This window comes from Nannospalax galili, unplaced genomic scaffold (assembly GCF_000622305.1).
Source record: "Nannospalax galili isolate Female #2095 unplaced genomic scaffold, S.galili_v1.0 scaffold293, whole genome shotgun sequence".
NCBI lineage: Eukaryota > Metazoa > Chordata > Mammalia > Rodentia > Spalacidae > Nannospalax > Nannospalax galili.
The window spans coordinates 10,972,062-10,991,521 of record NW_008337147.1 but is presented as its reverse complement, the minus strand read 5'-3'; the positions used below and the strand labels follow the sequence as shown (position 1 = coordinate 10,991,521).

Genomic DNA, 19,460 nt, shown 5'->3' with positions numbered 1-19,460 from the left:
AAAACTGAAATGCCATAAGAAAAATACTGCTATTTATTAAGAATATCAGGAAGTTTTAATTTCCTATGCTAAGGAATTTATATCAGCAGACATCTGTAAGGCTCACAGTCTAAAAGTCACTTGATGAAGTTAGAATAAATCCCCTGTCCATGTCCCTTAAGATTGTATGACAACTCTCCTGTTGTGATTTTAAAAATTTTATTGAGTTTCTTAGCTCAAATTTTATATTTATACATTTTGAATTTTCAAATTTACAGCATCACTGCATTCCCCACACCGACCTGACAGAGGGAACTTACTAGTACTGTATCTTGGGAGGTGCTTTGTAAAACAGGCTTTGGGGAAGGTTAGGTTCAGGAGTCTGTAGGATCCCTTTCAACTCTGAATAGTTTTTATATATACTATTATTTATTTATTTATTTATTATTTATGGGATTGGGGAGTGAGACACACATGCCACAGTATACAAGTACAAGTCAGAGGACATGAGGAGTCAGTTCTCTCCTTCCACCATGTGGATCCCAGGAATCAAACTCAGGCTGTCAAGACTGCTGGAAAGCACCCTTCTCATGAGCTACCTATCACACTGCCCCTGAAGATTGTTTTCTAATTGATTATCACTTTAATAAAAGCTAAGTTTTCCGAGCAAATTTAAAAGTGAGTTAACAAAACACTTACTATCTGACACAGGCACTTGTGCTCATTGACGAGTTTTTCCAGAGAGAGACATTCAATCACATCAGCTTCTCCTAAAGCCCCTTCCTTGTCCTGTTTATTTGCCAATCTAGGAAGATAAATGAAGTGTTTGTACAGAGATATATACTAACATGGCAACTTAAATGTATTTTTCATGTTCTTCTGCTCCAAAATTATAAATCTACTGATTATAGAACAAGTTGGTTTTAGAAAATATTGGAATACTGATTTCATCACTTTCCTTATTTATTATTGAAAAAGTCAAGTTTGAAAGAAGAGGTTACTAAAAGAATATCGAGTTTACAGAGACAGCACAACCAGTCAATCAATAGGCCAGTAAATAGCTACCAAGAGAAAAAGAAATAGGCTACTTTCTACAGCCCACAAACAGAAAGTAGGTTCTTATCTTATTAAGAGTAATGCTGGGAGGAATGCACACTAGTCCAATCACTATGGAAATTAGCATGGAGGTTTCCCCACAACTCCCCTTCTACACACAGTCATTTTCAAGACATTGTTTCCTTTTGAAAACATAAACAAATATATGGGTAAGTGATATTTTCAAGTTCACAATTAGAGCACTATGGATATTCACTGGTATTACTGGCATGTTTCTATATGTATAATATTTATATCTACCTACCCTTTCTTTTAAAGGTTAGCCCACCATACGGACTTTTATACCATGACTTCTTTTTAACTTGAAATTCAATCCTGAAATTACGCTGATGCAGAATAAAGGAATCTTCTTTACCTCATAACATAGATGGTCCAGCATTCATTTGCCTGTCCTACACTGAAGGACTTTTGTCTTTCTACTGCTTGTTTTCACAATAAATGCTGTGAGGAAGGGAACAGATTCCAAGAAGGGGACTTCGAAGAACAAACCTAAATTTTACTTCTATTACGATAATGTTCACCCTACCTTCAAACAATATCTCCAGTAGAAAACAAGAAAAAAAGGATTTAGAAATTTGTGGCTATGAGGAAAATTTTCATTCTTTTTCTTACAAGTATTTCTTCTTTATTGAAATGAATTTTGATTTTTATATTGATATAATAAACAACACTACCGTGCAATTTGGTTTTTCTATATTGAAAACTATAGAAGAAACTTATTCTAAAGTAAAAGCATGTAAGAAAAAGAAAAAGGGGTGGAAGGTTTAAAGATATGAGGTCTCTAAATGTTTCTCCAATTCCATTTCTCTTTATGCCTACTTAATTCTGCATTTTTAGCAGGTTTTGAAATCTATAAAAAAAAAAAACCCTTTTGTTTAGATACAACACCATTTTTTGGAAGTAAGGAATTCTATAGATAATGTAGGACTAATTACAGAGGCTACTCAATGCGCCATGCAGGCACTTTAACAAGGACTTCCTGTTAGCAACTCCCTCCAATGAAAATGATCTTCCTTTAATCTGAAGAATAGGTGTCTAACAGGCAGAACCAGATTCTCCAGGTGTGAAGTAAGCAATCTGTGCTTCTCATTTGATTTTAACAGCAAATCTACAACTTTATCTCCAACTTATTTGACTTCATTGTTTGGCTTTCAATTAACTATATGAGCACTACTAAGAAATCAGCCCATGGCTCATAAGCAGAGATTTCAACACTGGATCAAGCATTACACCCGATGGCACTCAGATTCTCTCCAAGAGGAAAGACTCCTACACCACAAGTAGGAAGACAACGAGAGGAACAAGGCAGCCAGGTAAATATTATTTTCTTGTGCTTTTTAAAGTGAAATAATTTGCAGTAAAATCTCGTCACACTGTGAGAGTGAAGGCTCGGTGGGTCACTAAAGTTACTTCTTTTGCTCTGATTTGCACAGAGCTGCAGGCAGCTCATCTGCTCATAAATGCTACTGGTGAACTGAACACAAGATTTAGGTGCAGAGATCTTAATCAACTTTATAAGATTTTTTATTAATTCTATAAAAGTGACTTCTAAGTGTAATCCCTTGAACTCTTAAAGAAATATACTGATTGCTTTACTCTTTGGTACTTTTTATTTCAAGATAAAAGCACGGTATTCCTTCAAAGAACAGAAATCCAAGAAAAGATTCACAGGAGTTAAAGTAAATAATTTTGGTTTCTAAAATCAATGATAATAAAGTTCACCTTTCCAGTGGGTCTTTACAATGGTATAGTGTGCTACAATAAAATATGAGATAGTCTACTTCTTAAAGAAAGAGTTAAACTGCTAGAGTTTAATATATTAAATAAATATTTATTTATTCAAATGATATTGCTACTGGCCATCATTACTATAGTATATTTCATTAGAATAATAAATAATTCAAGAAATAGTAGTGAATTTCCACAATACCAGAAGAATAAAGAGAAAACAGCCAGTTTCATGACATGGGACATAAAGACAGATCTCAAACAAAAGATAAGGATCAGACAGTAGATGTCTCAGGGGCACCAAAGAAAGCTAGAGTACAACATAGCAAAACTTTGAAACTTTAATTCTGTATTCATTTTATTTGTGGTGTGTATGGGGGAGGGGGGTAGAGAATGCCACAGTGTGGATGTGGAGATCAGAGGACAGCTTGCAGTTTTCTCCTTCCACATGTGGACCCTGAGGATCAAACTCGGGTTGTCAGTCTTGGCAGCAAGTATCTTTATTCACTGAGCCATTCTGCTGGCCCAAAACTTTTAAATTTTAAGGAAATATACTTTTCAAGTCATAAATATATCTCCAGAAAATATACTGCTTAGATGGAAGGATAATATAAAAATATTTCCAGAAATACAAGTTATCACATTTTAATCCACATCTTTTATAGTAGAAATATAATATCTAAAATTGAAAGCAGAAACACCTATGTAAACAAATTACCTAGAAATACGTAATTTGAAACAACATATAGTTAAGGAGATGATAACGATTGCCTTTGGGAACAGTAAACTTGAAATGGGGTGGACTAGGAAAGTCAAGGGTCAGATGTATATATCTTTCTAACCTTGATCTGACATCTTAAACTGTTTCTGTATTAATTTAAAAAAAAATAATCACACTTCGATAAAGCTAATGTAACATGACATATTAGCTATTTGGGGAAGGAATTTAATTTCAGTATCAATAGGTAAATGATAACACTAAATCAGGAAAAGGATAGTAGGAAATAGCTTCAATAGCTATATTTAAGACAACCCATTGTTAACTGACTAAAAATAAATTCCTTCACCCTGGAGAAGACAGGAGTTTTATCAGAAGTATATACTAAATCATGGAAGGTACTTTTGTTTCCACAAAGCTGACACAAGAGAAAGTTTCTATAGTTACTTCCCACAACTATTAGATGTCTTTGAATAGATGTATCAACATAATCACCAAGTATTTGATAAAATTCTAAATACAGACGTGCATTATTTTAGCTTTATGTGATATATACATGTGAAGAGAATTATGCTGTGCATCTTGCTGTGGAGAAAGCTCTGCTGGGGAGCGTGTTTTGAATAGAAGGACGCCCAAGCGCGCCCATGACGCCTCTCAGTCCCCACACACACAAAATGAGAAAACCAGTATCTTTACAGATCTTTCTGCAAGCAAATGAGAACATCCAATGCTGTGGGAGTGGTCAGGTTCTCTTCTCTGGGAAACAAAAGAGAACTACCCTTTCCTACCCCCTTGTCTTGGGTTGGCTGAGAAGTGGGAAAGGAAAATGGCATGGAGCACTGTGGAGCGGGACTGCTGTGACTCATGGGAGAGGCTCAAGCCTTTCTTCCCAATACAGAATCGGACACATTCAGAAAAGTCCAAGTAACTAAAATGGAGACCAGAGCCCCCCAAACACATCATGGACATGAATTTGTGAGTAAGAACTGCTCTATACATTAGCCCCAATGATTTGGGAGTAGTTACTACAGTGTCCTATCTTTCCTGGGGAAACAGGACTAGGCTGAATAACAAACTAAATATTCATAAGTTAAATTATTTTGGAAAGCTAATAATATTTTCAATATAACTTCATTAAAATGTACATATTGGTCATAATTAACTATAATTAATTATAAAGTATAAATACACACAATTAATAAAATAATTCATCTAGTATTGTTAAAAAAGAGGGAAGAACTGCTAAATGTGATGATGTGCATTTGTGACCTCAGCACTGAGGAGGTAAAGGTAAGATGATTGAGTTCAGGGCCAGCCTAGGTGACACAAGACCCCATCTCAAAAATCCAAGGCCTATGGTTGTGAGATGACCCAGCAGGTAAAAGTGCCTCCACCCAGCCTGGGTAAGACCAAGGGGTATATGCACAGTTCAGTGGGGAAGTGCTTACCTATCATGTGCAAAGAAAGCCCTAGGTTTACTCTGCAACACATGTACACATACATGAGCATGTGGATGCACACACAGACAATACACATGCAAACCCTATACAAATAATAAAATAAAATGAAGATAAAACATAAAACATGAGACTATCAAATTTTCTACACATAACTGATTGCTCTAGCACTGAAATATTTCCCAATCAAAATCAGTATTTCCATTATAACAGAGAACATAAATAATAATGCATTCTATTTTATTTCCTAGGTATACAGAAAAATGGTAAGAAATATAGTTCTAGAAGATACACCTACCATACAGATCAATAACTATTTTTATGTTGACCTACATTCTTAGCATACAAAATTAGCAGCAGTATTTATATAATCTTTTATTTTTTGACTAATTTTCACCTCACAAATTACCCAAATTTAATATCATAGCTTATTATTATTCACTTATATCTGTGAAACTCAGCTTTGTTTCTTCTAATCTACTAGTCTTTATCAGAAGGTGGTGAAATCATTCCTTGCAAGGGGAGCAGGAAACACAGAATGACAAAGTGAAGGGCAAGTAGAATCCTTTCCCAGCTTCGAAGCTTCTTATTTTGAGTTTGGTTTTTACTATTACTTCACCAAATTAGGGCTGAGGTTACAAGCTACTTGAGTTACATATGTAAAATACTCAAAGGAAACGGAATACTCCAAATGCCCTAGAGACAACAAAAGTTGCAACACAGTAAGAGCAAAACAACTCAGACCAAATGTTTCTGAGTAAACTTCTAACACCTATACAGGGAGTTTTATGTAAAAACAAACAAAACAAAACAAAACAAAACAAAAAAACACATTTAAAGGCCTAACCCTTGTGATGTGATATGACAGCTTTCCTAGTTGCTTGATCTATGTAGTTAATTATTTTCAGATTTATCCTATATCCAGACAATCTCTCTCTAGCACCTAACACCAAAAGGAAGTTTTATAGGACAACAAAGAGTCGTTTTTGAAAGGAGAATGCCAGAATTCAAACAGCAACCATCACTAGTGACACCTTAGTTAAATGACTGAAACTTGTAACTTCATTTATCAATAAAATTAAGACCATGATAACAGCTAATCTAAATTTCTTATAAGAACATACAACAAATGTAGAATAGTATCTAACCCACATTGAGAACTCACATAAATATAAGATATTAAGAAATTGGTATGAGTGCCAGGTGTGGTGGTGCACATCTTTAATCCCAGAACTTGGGAGGCAGAGGCAGGGAGATCTCTGTGAGATCCAGACCAGCCTGGTCTACACAGTACATTCCAGGCCAGCTGGGGATACAGGGAGACTCTATCTTAAAAAGAAGAAAAGGGGGGGGGCGGGGCTGGAGAGATGGCTCAGAGGTTAAAAACACTGGTTGTTCTTGCAGAAGACCCGGGTTCGAATCCCAACACCCACATGGCAGCTAACAACTGTAACTCCAGTCCCAAGGGATCCAACAGCCTCTCCTGACCCCTGCAGACATTGCACGACACGGGTGCACTTACCTACATGCAGGCAATACACGCATACACAAAATAATAAAAGAAAAAAAGAAATAATATGAGAATTCTATAAATATCAAGATTGTGGGTATATCACAATGACTACATCTTCCATGGGGATTTTATTTGGGAGGAAAAGTAGAGAAGTAGAGAATGAATTAAATTAGTAAAAGATATAGTATTAAACAGCAAGAACTCAGAAGACACTAAGTTGGGAAGGGTCAGAGATTTGAGAGGGTGGCAGTCGTAGATCCTGAATGGGTGGCCAGGGGCAGTCTTACCAGGAGGGTGACATTGCAGCAGGGCCTAAAAGAGCAGGAGGAATATGATTAGACATGCATTTCACAGGGAGGAACATTCCAAACAGAAACTGCAAGGCTGAAGCCCTAAAGATGAACCGTGCCGAGTTTGAATGAAGAACAGCAAAAAATGGGGCTGAAGCAGAGAGAGGAGGACAGTTTCAGGAGATGAAACCAAAGTGATAAGAGGAGATAAGGAAGTCATAGAATCTTACAGGCTCTGGCTTTTCCTCTACAGTAAAGGAGGGTTTCTACACAATAATCAAATGTATTTCAACTATATTTTGTACTGAGAAGATAGGAAACGGGAATGCCAAAAAGGAAACACAGATGAGCACTTACAGCCCATTACAGTAATCCAACTGAAAAAATGATTTGGCCCAGACTGGAAGAGGTGGCTGACTCCCATATGCCATGAAAGAAAGGCTGACAACAAGGTTTGTGAGTTGTTTGGAAATGAGGAGCTATTAGCTAAATACAGAAACCACTGAAAAAGAAAGCAATCAAGACTGATTCCCAAGTTTTTGGTTCTGAGCCACTGAAAGAACAGAGCTGCCATTGAGTGAACTGGAACAGTTCCGGCTTTGAGAGGAAGATCCCAGCCAGACTCATTTTAGATACAAACACTGAAGTGGAGCTTGGCAAGTAGAGGGTATTTTGAGAGCAATCTAGCTTTAAACGAACAGTATTTAATACCATGGAACTAAAAATGATTGGGGATAGTAAGAAGTTTTACCCTGTGAACACTCAACATACACAGAGAGGCCTTGCCTGACGTCCTGCCAGGATCTTATGTACTGCTTTATTCTCTTTTTATCCATTTTTATTCTATTGCTCACCTTGCAGATTACACACTCCTCAGGACAGCTGAATATACTATAGCATGTAGTAGGCTTCAGTAGTTATTAGACAAAATGCCAGCCCTTTAAAGTCAAAGTAACATTTTTAGGACTCAGACACTGATTTAACTTTTTACCTAAGGCAGACATGACTTCAATACTGTCTTCAATTAAGCCATTATTCAGGAACATCCTGAACAGAGCATCTCTAATGATGGAGAGGGTCTCACACATGAGGTAGTCCATGTCTGTGTATAATTTCCACTTCTTTCCATTTGAAATGATGGCAAGTAAGTCTAGCTCTGTTGTATAAACAGACTTTCTTTTTTTTTATTTTTATGTCTATGACATGCAATGCCCACAGAAGCCAAAAGAGGATGTCAGATCCCCTGGAACTGGAGTTATGGACAGTTGTTAGTAGCCATGTAGGTGAATGGGAACAGAACCCAGGTCCTTTGCAAGAGCAGTCAGTGCTCTTAACTGCTGAGATATTTCTCCAGCCCATTTATAGACAGACTTTTTGCATTTCAGAAAATAATTCTGTATTGTATCTTTTCTCACACATGGCAAAGAAAAGATTTAAATTTCTTTCAACAATTCTCGAGTTTGTACGGTTTTGTAACTCCATCCTTTCCTTTGGAAATTTCTACTTTATGAATTTCCATCACAAAACATACTCAGAACTTAAGACAGCTTTACTCCCAATATGTTATGAATAGCATAAATTTACTGAAGCAAATATCGTTCTTACTGAACCTAGACATCATGCTAGTATTTACTATTCTGATAGGTCTGAGTAAAAGCATGTAGTGAACTGTAATATTTTCACAGATACTGTTGTGAAACAAAGGACCTTCCATTTTGTAGACAAGATGTTTTCTTATAAAACAATGAAAGTATTTTATATCCCTTTCAGTTAAATATGTTTTTGTTGTTTTTATATTCAGTATATATGTTCAATGCTAAATTTAATCTTTGAATCCCAACCCCACTTCAGGAGTACAAAGATCTCTCCAAATTCTGTATCATCCACATATTTGATGAGTATACCTTTTATGACAAGATGCAGATCATCGATAAAAATAAGAAATTGTGGGCCTAGACAGATGGGTCAGTGGTTAAAAGCACTGGCTGCTTTTGTAGAGGACCTGGATTTGAATCCCAGCACCCACATGGTGGCTAACAACCGTCCATAACTCCAGTTCCAGGGGATCTGATGCTCTCTTCTGACATTCTCAGACATTACATGGCATGGGTGCACTTACATACATGCAGACAATACACTCATACACATAAAATAAAAAATTGAAGTATCTTAAAAAAAGAAATTATATAAACATGTTAATAGACTAAGTCCCACAGTTTAACTATAGCCTATCAGAGACCCTTTTCTCTGGTCAGGACTAAAATGGTATGTGTGGTCCAATGAGCTATTTATATCCCAAAGAGCCTCTTCAAAAATATGAATGGTGGTAAGAGCCTTTCTAAAATCAAGAAGCATCAAGAAAATATAGTGGCTTATGAATGACTGCTTTTATTCATCTCATTTTATGTGTGTGTGTCATTACCTTACCAAATGATTAGATTCCTATCGACAATTAAGAGTACAGGATGTGCCAGATGTGGTAGAGTATACCTTTAATCTCAGTACTCAAGAGGCAAAGCAGGAGGATCTTGTGAGTCTGAGGCCAGAATGGTCTACATAGCTAGTTCTAGGTCAGCTAGGGCTGTATAGTAAGGCCCAGTCTCAAACAAACAAAGCACATGATGTGACAAATACCAGTATTAACAGTAATCTCAAAATAAATTTCTATATAAGTATGTTTTCAAGTATCTAAAGATATATCAACACCTGTGTACATGTGGGCATGCACACTCACAGATACAAATATACATACATGTAAAATAAAAATAAATGTCTTAAAGGGGGGTATGGAGAAGTGGCTCAGAAGTTAAAAGCATGTACTGTTCTTGTAAAGAACCCAAGTTTGGTTCCCAGCATCCATGCTGAGCAGCTCACAACTGCGTAGCTCACAACTCTAGCTCCAGGGTGACCTCTGTCCGCCACAAGCACCTGAATTCCAGTGCACATACCCATACACAGTCCCATACACCTACCCATAAGTAATAAAATTTTTTAAAGGTCATGTAAATAACACTTTAATCAATTGAGATGCTTCAATTATGTTTACTGCTTAAAATTCATAGAGAATTTATTCGTTGTACTGGTTTAAACTTAATTATGCATTTTAGCAAAATGAGTGTATCTTTAACATGACATATACCTAATTAACTGGGGACAGCATCTTTAATAGTAAAGTTATTTTGGGAGTCTAAAGGTTAATCCTAAAACCTAAAGTACAGTCAAAGCAACTTTTATTAAGAAAAATGTTGCAGATAGTATGACAAGCAATGAACATATCTGGAGGCAACCGTACTGCCATCATGGCTGTTTCAGCTACTGTACTCAACTAACTTGAACACACAGCAGCCCCAGTCATCCAAAAGAAGTTACCAATTACCTATTATCTTACATTACTTTCCCTATTTCAACAATCTTTATGAGGAAATTCCTTTGGATTTTCCTTTTATATTTTTTGAGATTAGTTCTCACTATGTAGTCTAGGCTGGCCTTAAATTCCCTATGGCCTAGGATAGTCTAGAATTTGCCATACTCCTGCCTCAGTCTCCCTACTAGGAATATAAGCATGACTGGTCTTCCTAATATTTTAAACTTCCTTTCAGAAAACTAGAATTTTTTCTGGGAGATAGACAACTATCTCACACCAACTGCTAAAGGGGAAAAATAGCAAATTCTTCTCTGTTTAATTCAATTATCTTTATGTCTTAGGAGGAAAGGGAAGATGAAAGACCGACTTCAAGAACTAAAACAGAAAACAAAGGAAATCGAACTCTCTAGAGACAGTCAGGTGTTGTCTGTGGAAGCAGAGGAACAAGGGGTGTTTGTCCAGCAAGCTGTTATTTATGAAAGAGAGCCTGTGGCTGAGAGACATCTACATGAGATCCAAAAACTGCAGGAGAATATTAACAATTTTGCAGAAGATGTTCAAAGATTTGGACAGCAGCAGAAAAGTTTGGTAGCCTCAATGAGAAGGTTTAGTCTCCTTAAGAGAGAATCTACCATTGCAAAGGAAATAAAAATCCAAGCAGAACACATTAACAGAGCTTTGGGTGATTTAGTTAAAGACGTTAAAAAGTCAGAGGCAGAAAATGGTCCATCATCGGTGGTCACAAGGATGCTTAAGTGTCAGTATACAGCTATGTTCCACCATTTTCAGCAAACCATGTTTATATACAATGACACAATTGCAGCAAAGCAAGAGAGGTGTAAGACATTTATTTTCCGTCAGCTTGAAGTGGCTGGAAAAGAAGCTCCTGAAGAAGAAGTAAATGACATGTTACAACACGGCAAGTGGGAAGTGTTTAATGAAAGCTTACTTACAGAAACCAGTATCACTAAAGCACAACTCTCAGAGATTGAACAGAGACACAAAGAACTTGTTAATTTGGAGAATCAAGTAAAGGACTTGAGGGATCTGTTCATTCAGATATCTCTTTTAGTAGAGGAACAAGGGGAGGGCATCAACAATATTGAAATGATAGTGAACAGCACAAAAGAGTATGTTAGCAACACTAAAGAGAAATTCGGACGAGCTGTAAAGTACAAAAGAAGAAATCCCTGCAGGACCCTGTGCTGCTGCTGCTGTCCCTTCTGCAGTTCAAAATAAGCTATTTCAAAACCTTGTCCAGCTCTAGCTGAAGGTGTCCACATTTCAGTGGCTTGTTTTGTTTTTCTTCACTTCAGGGGTCCTGTCACACACATTTCATCATGGATAAGAGATCATATTTCCCTTTAACTTTTACCTACTAGAATTCTAGAAATTTCTGAAGTAAGTGACTTAATTAAAATTTTTAGGGTAATTACAAAAAATGAGATGAAAGATCTTAAGTTTCTAGATAGATGCTATTGTATATTTCCATGATATTAAGAGGATTTGAGAATATTTTGCTAGTTAAGAATGATATAAAACAATATCTCAAAGGATGCCACAATAAATCAAAATCAACCCAAAATGTCTATTAAATCTTTTATCCTCTAACCAGTGAGTTATTTCAGTAATGAACAGGTCCTGGGAAAACTCAATTATGAAGCTGGTGAAGACTCAAGATCGGGCCTAAGAAGGTGAGGTAAGACACTGTTTTCTTGAACTTGGATCTATCTAGGACATTGAATTACATACATATCAGAGGGCTCAGCAACATCAGGATACGGGTAATTGTATTACTGAACTTTTGACATCACTTTATGATAAAGTGGAGCACTATCTTATGGACCACGGATACTGGATGCTCTCACTCAGAAATAGGTTAGGAATTCACATTCTAGAAACAAATAACAGATAGACCTTTAAGATTATGTTACGTTCCAGCAGACACTTAAAACATGGGTGATGAGAGGAGGCAGAGGTCATCAGGATGGCTTTGCTAGGGTAAGTGTCAGGGGAAGTCTTTATCAAAGGCAATATATCTTTTTAATGACAATGGTGGCAAATATTTATTGGAGAGAAATATTACTTCATAATAACAATAGGGACAAAACTATCCTGCAGATGACTAAGTTGCTTTTACGTACAGAATATAGTGAAATTTCACTAAAAAGAAAAAATGTAAATTAATGAAGAAACATATTATGTTTCTGAGTAGGAAGAGTAAATATCTTTACAGTATATGATTTCTTTTCCAAAGGCAATATTTAAGTGTGTAAGTGATGATGACAAGGCAGGTTTACAATCAGGCATAAGAAACAAAGAGTATGAAGACTCCAGGAAGAGTGACTTGCTCCATTAAAGAAAAAAGACAGTACAGCTGGAGTATAGAGGGAAAAGGAGTGAGATAAGATGAGGTGAAGAAAAAGCATAGCTAGGCTTGGCAGTATATACAGTGTGATCTTAGCACTCTGCAAGCCAAGTTAGGAAAATCATGCAAGTTTGAAGACAGCCTGGGCTGGTATCAGGTGAGTCTAAAGCTAACCTCGGTTATTCGATAAGGAGGCTTTGTCTTATTTTTAAAAAGAGAGGACAGAAAGGAAAAAAAAAAAGGTCACGGGGTGGTTTAGAATGGACTCAGCAAGGGTGAACAGAATAGAGGACTGGCATGCAGACACAGAAGAGAATCAAGGTCACTGAAGTTCCTGTAAGGGTCGACGAATGCTAGAAGTAGCAGAGGAGTGAAATCACACACAGCTAATCAAGACTTGAACCCAGATAGTCTAATGCCCAGAGTCTGCTCTTATCAACTACAAAATACACAGGGTGAAAGAAAAACAGGACGAATTTAAGAAGTTAACTCTACAGGATACTGAATGATGATAATATTTAGTAAAATGGAAAATGACAGAGATGAAGGCTTCAGATTTGACAGTGTGAAAGAAATCAAGAATTCTATTTTAGTAAAAACAACCTGAAATGACTACAAAATGTCAAAAGTGGAGGTTTGTATATTGGTTATATCACTAGGAGTGTTTGGGATATGTGTTTGGGATATGTCAGGATAACACCACAAGAGCAGTTTCCGGGAAGTGAAGAAAAAGGGCACAGGTGTGTGTGCTATGGAAAGAGTGCACAAGAGGTCTCCTAGCCACTAATGGTCATTTTTTTTTCCAAGCGTGTGAACAGGGCCCTCTAAGAGGAGTTAATATCTGAAGAGACTTGTGCTGAAGGGACTTCAGGATGTAATAGTAAGAAGCACAAGAGCATGCTCTGCTGATGGCAATGAACCAGAGGAGGAACTCCTGAGATTAGAAAGAGAAGGAATAATCTGCTCAGGGTTTAAATGGTTGGGATATGGAGGACACACGTGGAGACACTGCCTTGGGTAGGAGTGGAGATAGTGCGTTCCATACTGTAAGGAAGGCAGGCAGAGTGTATGAGGCAAACATATCAACTACAGTACAGCAGAGTTAAGGGAGAACTGGGCAAGAGGCAAACGAGTGAAACAATCAGATTGGAGGGAAGGACATCCCATAAGAGGAGGCTGGAGAGATGGCTCAGCAGTTAAGAGCACTGACTACTCTTGCAGAGGACCTGGGTTCGATTCCCAGCACCCACATGGTGGTTAACAACCATCTGTAACTCCAATTCCAGTGAGATTCGATGTCTTCCTTTCACCTCCATGGGCACTGCACAACATAGGTGCACTTACACACATGCAGGCAATATGCTCACATACATTAAAAAAAAAAATAGTTGATAAGAGCAATAGAGGATAACCAGGCAGTATTTAGGGCTCATCTATGCTTTGTAACCACTTTAATGAGATCTCAGCCAATGTGATGTGTATTTTTAACCCAGGAATATTTAGCTACTTGGGTGCTGGCAGAGGATATGCAGACACAGGGTCTGCTCAGGGTGGCAGCTTTTCTACACTTGTGCAATGGAGGAAAAGTGTGTTGAGAGTTGGTTAGCTGAAAGGATTGAATTATCGTATGCTACAGCATACAGATATTATGAAATAATTTTAATTTAAAAATATAAATTGAATGCTTCCCACTGTGTCAATTATCAAGCATCACTGTAGAAAAATGAATTTTACATATCTAGACTTCAAATGCTTAAGAAACATTATAAAAAAGATTCATTTAAAACAGATGATTAACTCCACAGCTAACTGGGTAATTATGGCCATTACCTCCTCTGTTCCTTTTAAAATTATATTTAGAGTTTTAGTGGCACTGATTATAGTTGTTCCTAAATTATTTATCATGAAAACTGAGACTATTAAGTACTATTTAATATGCATCAGTTCAATTATACCCAGATGGATTTGTAAAAAGGTTTATTCTATTAGTATTTTATCATGCTTTTAAAGTAAGGCTTAGGTAGAGGTTCACTGCAAAGCAAAACAAGATTTCCATTTCTTTGCTACATTTTTATCATATTAATACATATGAATTACATACATAAATGGTTCCACTATAACGCTGTGTTGGATAAGCTTGTCCACCAAGTGGCAAGTCACACTGGCAAGCAAGGCAATCACCTCAAACTAACTGGACTATAAAATTCTCCATAGGAGGGGAGGGGCAAAGGGAGACAGTCACTCCTCCCACCCAATCAGTCAGCCTTAACTGCATGAGGGGGAAGGGACTAAGGATAGGGACAGGGGAAGCCAGAGAGAGGAAAGGCACTTCACCATCTTGGAACAGCTGGCAGCAGGTCAGGAAGCCACAGCTGGAATGTACAAAAAAAGGCACAAGGGTGCCCACACCTTTGTAAGCACCCCCTCACCGCCACCCTACACTCTGTTAGCATCCCCAATAAATACTTTTGCTCCATTTCCTAAACGATAGTTTGGAGGAATATTATCTTGGTTTGTTGTAACGAATGTGAGAGGAGGGGACCACTCCAGGAGTCTGGAAGCCATGTGTTTTGCTTGACAGTATCCATCCTGTGTCCCTCTTACCCTTCCTTCCCTGGTAGTTGCTTAACTACAATCAAGTTGTCTATTTTTCTGGGGGTTTTTTTGTTTGTTTTTTTAAGTTCTGAATTCTACTTACAAGACAAAAGATATATTTTTCTCCCTGTCTCTGGATAACGTCACTTAACCTGGTGACATCTAATGGCACCTATTTTCTTACAAACGAGTTGACTTTGTTCTTCTATGTGGCTAAATGATACTCAGCTGTGCTGATGGGCACCAAGGCTGACTATACCTGTTAGAGTGCCTCACTGCTAGGTCTTCAAATCCTTCAGTAAGATCCTATCCTAAGCAATAAGAACAACATATTTAAGTTATCGGTTGTTGACCATTTTGTATATTTTATTTCCATGCTTAATAAAAAGCATAAGCAGCAATTTTTTTCTTAAAAAAACTATTTCAAAGGGAAAATAATTCTCAAAAGAGTTGAAGGGATAATATTAAGTATTGATTGATTTTGGAAATGAGATAATAAAAATAATAAATAATAAAAATTATTATGGACATTTGGGTGCATATTTATAACCACTAAATTCTACAACGTTCTGTAATCATAAGCTTTATATTTTGAATTCACATGTCACTTTGACACCAACATACCATCAGATATGAAAATGAAGTCCATCATCACAGAGAACATTAGGAACCTATACTGCTTGCTTCCAAAGCATTATCTGAAGTTTACTTAAGAGCACTGAGATTCAAATCCTTACTTACAAAGGAAGCCAACAGACGCTAAGAAAGAGTAACTTTCTGCTAGGTGTGGTATCACCCCTTGCAATCCTACCCAGGGCCCATCTAACTCCAAAGTCTTACTTTCTCAACTTCAGTTCTTATCACAAAGCATTCATGATCTCACTCAAAAATTCTGGAGGTCTGGGCTGAAAATGGTGATGCAGGAGGTTCATGGCAACAAGCTGCTGACTAACAACACTGTCAAACAGTCTTTCTTTGTTAGTTTTTAAATGGAGTGTAACAGGGAGTGGGAAAGAGAGACACAGGGTAAAGAAGCGAGGCTGTGAATCAATACTGTATGTAAATGGGGATGACAGCTACAGAAGATTACACTGCAAGGAGACAAAGCTCACACCAACAGATCCTATAAATTCAGCAAGTTGAGGGCTCAGAGCTTGGAGCTAGTCACTTAGAGGCCTCACATCTATATCTAAGAACCAGCTGGTTATGATATAACATAGATGCTTACCGGTCTCTAGTACACTATAGAGTGACCCAATATGATGTAATAAGAACATATGACCACTCCAGAAGTTCAACTGGGCTAACACAAGTGAAGGTATTATTATGCAAGGAAAGTTTAGCCTGTGAGTCCAGAGACAGTCTAGATGAAGAATTAGGTAATTCAGCCCTTCTCCAAAAAGGGTAGGGAGATGAATGTATTATCGAAGGAAGATTTTCAAGACTATACAAGAGAGGAGGTCTAGAAAGAGCATCTGTCTGCTCATGACACTGTTATAAACTAAGGCTGAAAATTTCAATATAATAAGATATTAACATACCTTCCAATTCAGTTTATTTGATAGGAAATCAGGTAGTGCCTTGTACTATTGATGCAAAGTATAGTAGATGCTCAGTAAGTATTTACTGAATTAATATATACATGAAAGAATGCACAAAATAAATGAAAAAATGACTAGTTAAAATGAACATAGTATTTCATAGATGACAAACACTCAATATGCTTTTACTTTTAAAATCATTGATTTTCTATTTAAACATTGTAGTCATTACTTTAGGCTGCAGGGTTCAATAAAGGTCACTTTTCATGTTTTTAAAATTATTTTTATTGTATGTGTATGAGTGTATTGCCTACATGTATATAAGTACACCAGTGTCACGTAATGCCCGCAGAAGTCAAGAAGAGCCACTTAACTGCTGAGCTATCTCTCCAGTCCCTTCATTTTATCTGAGATTCAGTAAAAGTAACACTAGATCATATAAACCAAGTAACTTCAAAAATTAAACATGTAAAAGTTTAAAAGTAAAATCTTTACTGATAAATGATGTAATAAAGTTTTAACTGTTGTAATCAAAGCTTCTAAGTGGTCTCATTTAAAATATTCACTGGCTACTGAGAACCATGAAGAAACTCTTCTTACATCTTTTTTCATCTAAGCATGATAGATTTTTTTCCTGACCTTACTAAGGAAGTGCAAGAATGAAGACAAAAGGACAACAGGCAAGGGAAAATTCTCAGTTAACTTCCAGTAAAAGACCAATTTAAACTAGCCTATTTTGCTTTACTTGGTCTCTGTTACGGCACCACCTGCCGTTTACTGTGCATAAAGGCTGTAATGACAAACTTCCTTCTCAGGTGAGGCTGGAAGGACAAAATGCTGTAAGTGAATGAATGGCTGAGAAGATAAAGACAGATTACACATGCAATACAGAATGTAGAAGTACAGATTGAGAAATCAATGTCACTAGAAATTAAAGCATTTAAATAACTTCCAAACAAGATACTCCAGAGAAAAGAGCAGGAAGGCTGCAGGCAGAGCGCACTTGGCGGAGTGCTTGCCTGGCAAACACAAGACTCTCTGGGTTTGATCATGGCGTCTCACACCTGTAATTCCAGCTCTTGAAGATCAGAAGTTCAAGGTCATCCCTGACTACATAACAACCTGGACACTGGCCTGAGCTACACAAGAGCCTGTCTTGAAAAAATAAGCAAAGAAAAAAGGACAATGAAAAATATAAGTTATTAAAGGAAGAAGCTGGGCACAGTGGCACCCAACACCTGAAATTCTAGACTCAGGAAGCAGAGGCAGGAGGATCGAGAGTTTAAACCCAGCCTAAGTTACATAGCAAGTTGATCTTGTCTCAAAAAACTAGGTTGCTGGTATAGCCATGACTGAGCATTTGTCTAAGGCACTGGGTTGAATCCTTAGAACAGCAAAAACAAAGGAAAAAAAAATGTTTTTAAGTCTAAAACCTTGCTCAAAATGTAAAATTCAATACAAAGTAGAATATCAAATAAAACAAGAGCTTATATTTGAACACCCAGGAGATTGAATTATAAGTTTTGCTAATAGCATAGTCTCAACCTTTTATCCGAAAAAAAACATTTTAATAGGCTGCAGAATGTCAACAACTCAGACAACTGAATACATTTTATTACACTACTACATGACCACCTTCGTTTATTTAATATTTTGTAACAAATTTCTCTCTTGACTAATGCTATGGCCCCTGTACAAGAGCATCAATATTACTTACACCAATATAGGCTTTCCTGATATCCTAGGGTGTCTTAGCACCTCTGACATTGTCTCTTTTGTTTCTTCCATTCTCTCTTCATCACTGGAATCCACAACAAATATTACTCCATAGGACTCGGCATAGTAATTCTTCCAAATTCCTCGAATTCTTTTTCCTCCTCCCAAGTCAAAGATTGTAACTTCAAACTTTCCTTGTCTCAGATCAATTTTAGAAAATCCAACAGTAGGAGCTACATCTTCAGGGTGCTCTGTTTCAAATGATACAAAACAACAACCTTTAGACTTTAGTCAATACCATTAATTTATCTCTACTTACTTGAATTACATTAAAAGTGTTATTCATATGCTACTACAAAATGGAAAAATCATTTACTGATGGGAAAACACTACATCTAAACACATTGGTTTAACCCTTCAACATCACAGCCAGTCCAGAGAACTGCTACAACTTCTGTGATTGATAAGGAAAACCCAGAAACAACTTTTAAAAATTAAAAGGAGTTTAGAAAAATAAAAAATAGAAGCTACAAAGAATATGACAATTCTTTTTAAACTCGATAAATTAAAGCTACAACTGGAATAGAGAGACTTTTGAGGAAAGTGTACAAACAGAATTCATATTCACCATTACTATAAGAAAATGCTTTTTGTATGTTACAATAAATGTATAATTGTCAGGTTTGGGATGAGAAGAGTAATTCTGTATATGCCTACGCAAAGAAGGCAAAGGGGACACGTGATCACAACTGCCAAGGAGCAGTAATGATAATGACAGTCATAGAGGACTCTGTACAAGGAAGGGGGTTCGGCTGGAAACCTGGGTAGCAAGGGTAACCTATACATGGGAAATGGGTAGTCAAGCAAGTGGCAAGCAACTAAACACAGTAACTGAAATAGATTCTTAACACTTTGGGTTGGGTTTGCTTTGTGAGACAAGAAGGTCTTTTATGTAGCCTACATGGGCCTCAGATTTGTGATCCTCCTGCCTCAGCTTCTTGAGTGTTCGGATGACAGGTATGTGTGACCATGCCTGGCAAATCCATAAGTCCAAACAGGCTGACGCCAGAATGAA

The 19,460-nt window shown here is 37.0% G+C and overlaps 2 protein-coding genes across 5 annotated transcripts in view; one reads left to right on the top strand and one right to left on the bottom strand.

Moving 5' to 3' along the window:
• Positions 1 to 19,460, bottom strand: part of Arl13b (ADP ribosylation factor like GTPase 13B) — a 62,926-nt gene that overhangs the window by 22,315 nt on the left and 21,151 nt on the right. For all 4 annotated transcript variants that reach the window (XM_029563164.1, XM_029563165.1, XM_008832242.3 and 1 more), the window contains 2 exons: positions 18,387 to 18,636; positions 679 to 784 (listed from right to left, as the gene is read on the bottom strand). In XM_029563164.1, coding sequence (XP_029419024.1) covers positions 679 to 784; positions 18,387 to 18,636 — 356 coding nt within the window. The remainder of the gene's footprint in view (positions 1 to 678; positions 785 to 18,386; positions 18,637 to 19,460) is intronic.
• On the top strand, positions 10,513 to 11,411 carry Stx19 (syntaxin 19). Its single transcript, XM_008832241.1, has one exon. It carries the CDS (start codon positions 10,520 to 10,522, stop codon positions 11,402 to 11,404), a length of 885 nt encoding a protein of 294 aa, XP_008830463.1. The 5' UTR covers positions 10,513 to 10,519; the 3' UTR covers positions 11,405 to 11,411.